The sequence below is a fragment of the Aythya marila genome (assembly GCF_965140915.1).
Source record: "Aythya marila genome assembly, chromosome: 27".
NCBI classification, from domain to species: domain Eukaryota; kingdom Metazoa; phylum Chordata; class Aves; order Anseriformes; family Anatidae; genus Aythya; species Aythya marila.
In genome coordinates, this window is record NC_139068.1 from 5,983,495 (window position 1) to 5,991,648 (window position 8,154).

Sequence of the window (8,154 nt, forward strand, 5' to 3'; positions counted from 1 at the left end):
CGTGGTGGCAGGGCTGGGAGGCAGGCGTCCGTCTGCGTCTCACCGGCCTCGGCCAGGAATAACATCCTGGAGGCGAGGGAAGCGTTTCTGCAGGAAGGTTCATTCCTCACTACAAAGCCCCTCTGTTTTGTCAGAAACCTCTCAAACTTCCCCAGCTCCTGAGCCCGTTGCTGTCAGCCCCATGGTCAGCACGGATTGCTCCAAAACCAGAAGCAGGAGGTGGGCAGCAGCCGCAGGCAGTGCTGGGGAGGGACCCGCCGGGACCCCCTGGCACCTGCAGCGCTGCCCTGCCCGTGCCAGGCCCGGTAACGTCGGCTCTCGTCTTCTGTCCCACGGCCTGGAGCGGGAAGGGGGCTCGGCCCTCTCTCCTTCTCCGGTCTCCTCCCCCTGCCCAGCAGGGAAAACACCCTGAGAGCTGGCAGCAGAGGGGCACCCCGCTCTGCTCGCCAGGCCCCGTGTGCCGCAACCCTCCTGGCAGCGCGGCCTCGAGCGCAGCCCCCGCCTGTAGCGGGGCGAGGAGAGCGAGAGTCAGCAGAGAGACTGCAGGGCACCTACGGAAACGCTTCTCCCTCCTGGAAATTCTGGATCTGGGTCAGATTTGATCCTGTATCTATTACAAAAACACACACATGCAAGTCTGCTTTTCTGAATGGAGACTTCGACTGTCTCGAAGTTTCTGGACTTGTCAGGAGAGGTTCCTGCTTTCTGCCATGAGCTTGGGCACGCATGCTGGTGACAGCAGCGGCTTCGCAGACATGCCTTTTGTATTTTTTTGCCTGTCCTTCAAAAACAGGAAAAATAGTGTTCCATGTTTCCTCTGGGCTGCCCACCCCAGTAGTTCAGGGAAAGGCTTCCCAGCCAGGGGCTGGGGTGAACACCTCCGGGACAGGTGGGAGATGTGGGCGCCTGCTTGGTTTTTGGGAGCAATCCCCAGTGAACAGTCAGCATGACACACGGCTCTGCTAAGAGCTCCAGCCAGAGCCTGATCTTTAATTACTGTGAAGAAGAGCAGCTCAATCACTGCTGCCAGTGGAAAGCAAATTAAGAAGACCCAAAAGACTGAGCAGACCTCAGCAGCCCCGGTGGACGGACTGCAGCCGTGGTGTAGAAATCCCCACCCGCTGCTGCAGGGAGATGTCCCGCAGCCCGTGGCTGTGACCTGCCCCCGGGGCAGGGAGCCCAGCACCCCACTGCTCCCGGTGGGCGCAGCCGCTTCACCGGTGGGACTTTGGATGCCACGTGTCAGCCGGGCATCGTCCGCAGGTGGAGCGAGCGGCACGCTGCCGCCACACGCCCAGGCCAGGGCACCTTCCCTTTGCTCACCCCACGAACGCCCTGGGGAAGGCTGGGGAGGGCTGGGGGGGGGCAGCAGTGACCTTTCCGGGGGGTCAACTCAAGAAGGCCCAAAACCACCCTAAAGGCTTCTGCAGCACTGTGGGTTCCTCGCTGCAGGGGCGATGGCAGCAGTGGCAGAGGCAACAGCCGGGCTCAGCTCCCTGGGGCTGTGCTGCGGGGGCTGCGGGGGGTCCCTGACCCCCAGGGCTGCTGCAGCCGCGGCACCCCTGCAGCAGAGGAGCCGCGAGGAGCCAGACCCGCGGGGCTGGGAGGTTCCCCATCACTGCCGCTGCCCGGCATCGTCGGCCAGCCGTGGCACTGTGCAGGGCAAAGTCCTGCTGCGGCACCCGTGCTGCACACCCGGGAAGCGGCCGCTTATCAGGGCCTGGCTCTGCCCCGAGCCAGCGTGGAGCCACGGGCTGGCACCTCGGGTGCACGGCCCTGCCAGGCCCTATCCTGCCTGCCCCAGCCCCACGCAGCCACTTGGGTGCCCCTGCGGTCAAACCTTGCCCGTGCGTCCCCTCCTCTCCTGCCCTGGGGCTCTTAACCCCCGCCCAGCATTTGGGGGGTGATTTGGGGGGTGAATCCTGCCCGGCGGCTGTGCCGGGCCATCCCCCCCCACCCCCCCAGCACCCACAGCAGGAGGCTGCACCAGGGCAGACTGGGGCAGCCCAGAGGGTTGGACGGGGCCGGGCCGGGGCAGCCAGGAGTAAGGAGGCTGCTGAGGGGCTCTGCTCCTCTCCTGAGCTCCCGGGGCAGCCCGAGAGGGTTTCCAGCTCTGCTGGCTTCTGACCACAGCCTTGAGATTCCCCACAGACCACTCATGGCGCACCTAAATAAAGCAGCCCAGTAGCTATCATTTGGGTGGTTTCTGTATTATTTATGTTTCCTTCCGTTCCTAACCAAGAGCCAGGCCTGGAGCAGCCAGGGGGCTGCGGCTGTCCCCGCTCCCGCAGGGCCTCACCGCAGGGACTGGGCTCGAGCCTCCGCTCCCGTCCCTGCTCCGGGCACGTCCCGGGCAGCGCTGGGAGCCCGTCCTGCCCCGGCCCCGTCTGAGGCGCGGGCAGCCCCCGCCGCGTTTCAGCCCTTAAATCACGGCTCCAAACGCCCTCGTGCCGTGCCCTGCGTTCGGAGCCGGTGCTCGGCTTCCCAGCGCCCCTCGCCGCCGTCCCGGGGCCTCGTCCTGCCGGCAGCAGGCACCGCGTCTGCGTCAGCTCCTTATCGGCCTCGCCAGAGCCCGGCGGCTGCAGCACCGCAGCAGCCAGCACATTGCTGCGGCTGCATTCTTCCAGTCCCTGATTTGTTCTTTTTTTCTTTTTTTTTTTTTTTTCTTTTTCTTTTTTTCCACTTCTCACTTCTCAGAAGAGGAGCCCGGGGCCGGCGGGACGCGCGCCGCTCCCGCGTGAGGCCTCGCTCCTTCCCCCCTCCCTCGGACGGGGCCGGGGGGCGACCCCCGCCCGGGGGCCCGGAGGCGGCCGCGGGCCCCCCCCCCCCCCGCGCCCCGTACCTGCGCCCGGCCCCGCTCCCCGCCCCGCGCCCCCGGCCCCGCCGTCCCGCCCCCAGCCCGCGGGCGGGGGCCGCCCGGTCCCGCCCCGGAGCCGCCCCGTCCCGGCCGCCCGGACTTTACCTCCCGGCCGGGCCCGCGCCGTTCCGGGCCATGTGAGCCGCGGGGCCGGGCCGCGGGGCCGCCACCGACCGGGCACCGGCATGGAGCGCAGGAAGGTCTTCGTGGCGCTCGACGTGCTCTGCGTGGTGGTCGGTAAGGGCCCCGCGGCGCCGCCCGGGGCTGGGCTCGGGACCGGAGCGGCCGCGTCCTCCCCTCCCCGCCCGTCCCGTCCCCTCCCCGCCCGTCGGGGCTGCGCCGGGGGTGTGGGGGTGTGGGGGGCCCGGGCTCCCTCGGCGCCCACCCGCGGTGCTGCGGCGGCCCCGGGGGCCGGGCTCCGGGGCAGCCCGGGGAGCACCTGCCCGGCCCCGGCGGCCTTTGGCCCCGCGCTGCGGACACGGCGGCCGGCGCTCGCTGCCCTGACGAGGAAGCGATCGGCCTCGCCCTCGCCGCTTCGCCGCCCGGGACGGCCCGGGACGATCCCGGGACGGCCCCGAGAAGTTCCGGCGGGGCTGGCCCGGGGCCGCGGCGGCCGCCCGCCCCCTCGGCGCCCGGTCCCTGCCCCGCGGAGCCCCCGAGCTGCGCCCGCCGCCGGGGGCTGCCAGAGCCCGAGCGCCGTCCGACGGCGGCCGCGGGGCAGCTGGAGCCGGTGCCGGTCCCGGGGGGGGCGGCGGAGCCCCCGCCGTGCTGCCCCGTCCCGCCGGGCGCTGCCGGTGCCTCCTCCCGGGCAGCCTCCGCCCGTTTCTAAAACCGACGCTGGCAAGCGCCTAATTAAGACGGATGGGCTAAAAATAAAGGCCCAGGTCGTAATTTCGGCCTCCTGCACCGGGGAATTGCTTTCTTGGGCTCTCTAAGCACCGGTGGAGAGGGGCAGGATCCTGTTGTTGTTTGAGTCTCTTTTCTCTCGTGTGCGGGTGCCTTTTATTTTTAGGGGAGCTTTTTTGGGGGTTGAAATTATCCAGAAAGAGAAGCGGCAGCTAATTTGAGCAGCAAATGAGCGTTTGAAGCGCTCCCAGAGGCGTCAGAAAGCACCCCCTGCACGCCGGGCACCTGGCTCCTCCGCCGGGCGGCAGCGGTTACGGCTTGTCCTGGCTTTTGCGCAGCTTTTTTTTGGCTGCTTTTGCTTCTGCCTGAGGAGAGCGTGGAGACGGTGGATTTGGAGGCCTGGAAGCAGCAGGGGGATTCTGTGCCGTGACTTTGCACTCGGATGAGCAGGAGGTGGCGGGCCCAGGGCACACAGGGACCCCCGTGGCGCACCCTGGGGAAGGGGCGCTGCGGGGAAGGTGTCTGCCGGGGACAAAGGTGGGGGCTTTTCCCTGGAGACGGTTAAACAATGGGCAGGCGGAAATCACTTTATGAAGGCGGAACCGGGAAAGAAGCCCAGGCTTAAGGTGGACCTCAGGGCCAGGGAGGAAGGGGCTTTCTGCACCCGGTCCCCGCAGGGAGAGCATCGCACCCGGCCGGGCGCTGCTGCAGCGAGTGACCCCGAGGGCAGGAGGTCGCCTGCCGGTGAGGGCTATGGCAGGGGGCTGAGTCTGCCCCTGAATCCCCTCTTGGTTGCTGGGATGTGCAAAGGAAGAGCTTGAAGATGCCCATGGCCAGGGCTGGCGGGCACAGGGTGGAAAAGCCTCCTCAGCTGGACTGAGCCAGCCAGTCTCAGCACCGGTGCAGAGCCCTGCCGGGAGGCGGGGAGAGGCAGCCAAGAGCAGGGCTGTGGGAAGGGAGAGCGTGGGCAGGGGCTGGGTCCCCCACCAGCTGGGCTGCGCCTTCCAGGCTCTGGCTCTGCCCATGCCTCGTGAGGGTCCTGCCTGGACCATCGAGGGCCTGAAGGCACTTTCCCTGGTGGAAAACAGGTTTGCAAGACACCTGTGCTCGTTAACCCTAAGAAGCTCTGACCTCCTTGGCTGAAACATCCCAGGGAATGTGAGGAGCGGGTGCATCGTCAGCCCTGGGTCTGCAGCCCAGGGAGGAGCTCTGGGGGTGCCTGAGAGCAGCCATCGGCTGCGGTATCTGGGTGCTGCAGGCAGCTGCGAGCTCTGATAGCACCCTATCAGCAGCAGGGCCAGCGTGCTGCCCTAGGTGCAGGATCCTTCCCCAGCAGTGGGGAGTAGGAACTGGGGGGATGTGGGACAGGGACACCATATGTGCTGGGTACCTGCGTGGAGCCTGCAGGCGCAGGTACCCCAGGCCTCTCCTCTCTGCCTTGCAGCATCTCTGCCCTTCGTCATCCTGACGCTGGTGAACTCCCCGTACAAACGGGGCTTCTACTGCAATGATGACTCCATCCGCTACCCCTACAAGGCGGACACCATCACTCATGGCCTCATGGCTGGGGTCACCATCACCTGCACCGTCCTCATTGTAAGGAAGCGCTGTGCTCCCCTCCAGGCCCCCGGCAGGGCTGCAGGGCCCTCTGGCCAAAGGGCTGGGTGTTCCCCTGAGGGGATGAGCCCCCTGGCTCGTGGGGCTGGGATCCTGAGGGGTGAGGGCGGGCCCTGGGAGAGTTCCGGGGGCTCCTCTGCTGCAGCCTGCCAGAGAATCCCGTGGCCCTGGAACTGGGACCCTCACCCTTCGGCCCTTGCTCTCTGCAGATCTCATCAGGGGAGGCATACCTGGTCTACACGGAGCGCCTCTACTCCAAGTCGGAGTTCAACAACTACCTGGCTGCCCTCTACAAGGTGGTGGGGACCTTCCTCTTCGGGGGGGCCATCAGCCAGTCCCTCACCGACCTGGCCAAGTACATGATCGGCCGCCTGCGGCCCAACTTCCTGGCTGTCTGCAATCCCGACTGGTCCAGGGTGAACTGCTCCACCTATGTGCAGCTGGAGAACATTTGCCGGGGGGAGGGCAGGGACGTCACCGAGTCCAGGTGAGCTGTGGGGCCAAGACACACGTCCCTGGGTCCCCGGGCTCGCAGCTGCCCCAGAGGGGCCGCAGGGCTCTCCTCCTGCAGGGCAGGGGGCTGGCAGGGGGCTGGCGGCCCCCTCCCTTGGCCTGACCCCTCCCGTCGGCCCCCAGGCTGTCCTTCTATTCCGGGCACTCCTCCTTCGGGATGTACTGCATGATGTTCCTGGCGGTAAGTGTGGTGCTGTGGGGAGGGGGGGCCCCAGGGCGCCGCCCCCGCTCTGGGTGACAGCTCTGCGCCCCCCCAGCTCTACGTGCAGGCACGGCTGGTGGGGAAGTGGGCCCGGCTGCTGCGCCCCACCATCCAGTTCTTCCTCATCGCCTTCGCCATCTACGTGGGCTACACCAGGGTCTCTGACTACAAGCACCACTGGAGCGACGTGCTGGCAGGGCTGCTCCAGGGCGCTCTCATCGCCGTCCTCATCGTAAGCACCCCCTTTCCCTCTGCCCACGGAGGCGGTGTCCCCGCCTTGGGGCGCACAGCCCTGGCAGGACCCCACGAGGCTGGTGCCAGGGCCCGGGGCTGTGGGGGGAGCTGGGCGGCCGCCACCCCGCAGAGGTGTGGGAGCAGACCCCGAGCCCCAGCCCTGTCCGGCTCTTCCAGGTCCGCTACGTCTCCGACTTCTTCAAGCACCGGCCGCCCCTGCCATGCGACAGGCAGGACCCGGAGCGCAGGCCCAGCCTGCCGCTGACCAGGAGCGACTTGGAGCACAATCACTACAGCTACCGGGGCGCCCCCTGAGCTGCGCGCGGGCCACGCGCCCCAGACTGCCGACGCTGCCCCGTGCCTCAGCCGGGGTGGGGGCCATGCGCCTCGTGCTCCCTGCGGGCTCCTCGCTGCCGCCAGCCCTGCCCAGCCCCGCTCCCGGCTGTGCCGCGGCTCCGGCACACGGCAAAGCCGGGGCTCCGCAGGGCTGGGGAGTGCGGGGAGGGGGGGCCCTGGTCCCACCGGCCTGAGTCACGCTCTGCAGCCCCTTTCCCGGCCCGCTGCGTGGCGGGGAGGGAGGGCGGCACGGGGGGTGGATTTGGGGCCAGCAAACAGCAGCGAGCGAACTCGTCGGGCATCTGAGGCTGCCTGGCGCTGCACGCGTGTTGTCCCTGTCAAATTACACCACCTTATGAGCACAAATCCCCATGAGCACAAGGGGAGGAGGACAGCTGCTGGGCTTACACTGCCTTTTTTGAAAGGATTGGAGCAAGCCAGAGCCCTTCTGCTCCCTGATTACCTTTAAAAGTGCTGCTGGCTGCCAGCGGCCGCAGGGCCGGGGTGCCCAGGCTGCTCCTTGCCCGCCTGCTTGCGCCTGGCTCGGGGTGCAGGGCTGCTCCTGACCCTTTGTCTGCTGCAGCTTCAGCTGATCCTTTAGGGGGTAGGGGGAAGGGGAGAAATCTTCTGTGGTAAAGGGGGGGAGGGAGAGGGACGTGGAGCTGGGCACAGGGCTCCTACCTCCCTGGGAAGGTGAGAAGGGGGCCACGTCCCAGCCCCATCTCTGATCTACAGCACTGGAGCTGTGGGCCTCTTGTTAAACTACATGCATTTCCATGATGATGTTTTTGTAAAAATGTGTTTTTTAAATTAGATCATCCTTAAAGAATGTCTGTCTTGGGCCTCTTCTCTTGCTCCATGGATGCTTCTGGCCTTGGAGTGGATGGGCTGAAGAGTTCAGGGCTTCCTCTTCAAAGGGCCCCTCGGCAGGGGGTGTCTGCTGTGCACGGGGTGGGGGTGGGGGGTGCTGAGGAGCCCCTGGGGGTTGTGCTGGGACACAGGGCTCAAGTGGGGATTGACGGGACAGCAGGGACCGACTGAAGCAGCCGTGTTCTGATGGAGCTGGAGCGATTGCTGGGGGACCTGTCAAGGTGTTGAAAACATTGCCGGGGGGGGGGGGGAGATTGTTCTCCTGCCACCCCTCCCTCCAAGAGGCAGTGGGGCAGAGGAGCACCCTCAGGTGCTTCTCGGGAGGTAGAAGACCTGGGGGCTGCAACATGGGTCTGGTGTGGGGCCTGAGCTTTGTGCGACGCCTGGCTGAGGCGAGGAGCAGGGTGCCAGGATGGGGGAAGCCCTGGGGATGGGGCCCATGCTGCCTGCCTGTCCTGGGCCTGGGGGGGGGGGGGGCTGGGGCTGCTTTGTGTGGCTGTGTGGCTCCCAGCCCCACGCTGCCCTGACCCTAGAGGAGCCTCTGTGCTTCCCAGCGCTGCGGCAGGGGGAAGGGAAGGTGGATGGAGCCTCTTGGAAAAAGTGACGCTGTGTGCCTGCAGCTCCCTTAGCTGCGGGTGCTGGAGCCAAGGGAGGCTCAGAGCTGCCTGCGTCCTGCTGC

The 8,154-nt window shown here is 67.0% G+C and overlaps 1 protein-coding gene across 1 annotated transcript; it reads left to right on the top strand.

Moving 5' to 3' along the window:
* The first annotated feature begins 2,904 nt into the window (after window positions 1-2,904).
* Window positions 2,905-7,240, top strand: PLPP2 (phospholipid phosphatase 2). The gene is made up of 6 exons (XM_082780263.1): window positions 2,905-3,094; window positions 5,148-5,299; window positions 5,530-5,807; window positions 5,957-6,014; window positions 6,091-6,267; window positions 6,447-7,240. The coding sequence occupies exons 1-6, from the start codon at window positions 3,043-3,045 to the stop codon at window positions 6,582-6,584; spliced, it is 855 nt and encodes a 284-aa protein (XP_082636389.1). The 5' UTR covers window positions 2,905-3,042; the 3' UTR covers window positions 6,585-7,240.
* The last annotated feature ends 914 nt before the right edge of the window (window positions 7,241-8,154 follow it).

Coding starts and splice junctions, on each gene's coding strand:
- PLPP2 (XM_082780263.1), top strand. CDS start 3,043: ATGGAGCGCAGGAAGGTCTTCGTGGCGCTCGACGTGCTCTGCGTGGTG. Junction 3,095..5,147: donor CGTGCTCTGCGTGGTGGTCG/GTAAGGGCCCCG, acceptor TCTGCCTTGCAG/CATCTCTGCCCTTCGTCATC. Junction 6,015..6,090: donor ACTGCATGATGTTCCTGGCG/GTAAGTGTGGTG, acceptor GCGCCCCCCCAG/CTCTACGTGCAGGCACGGCT.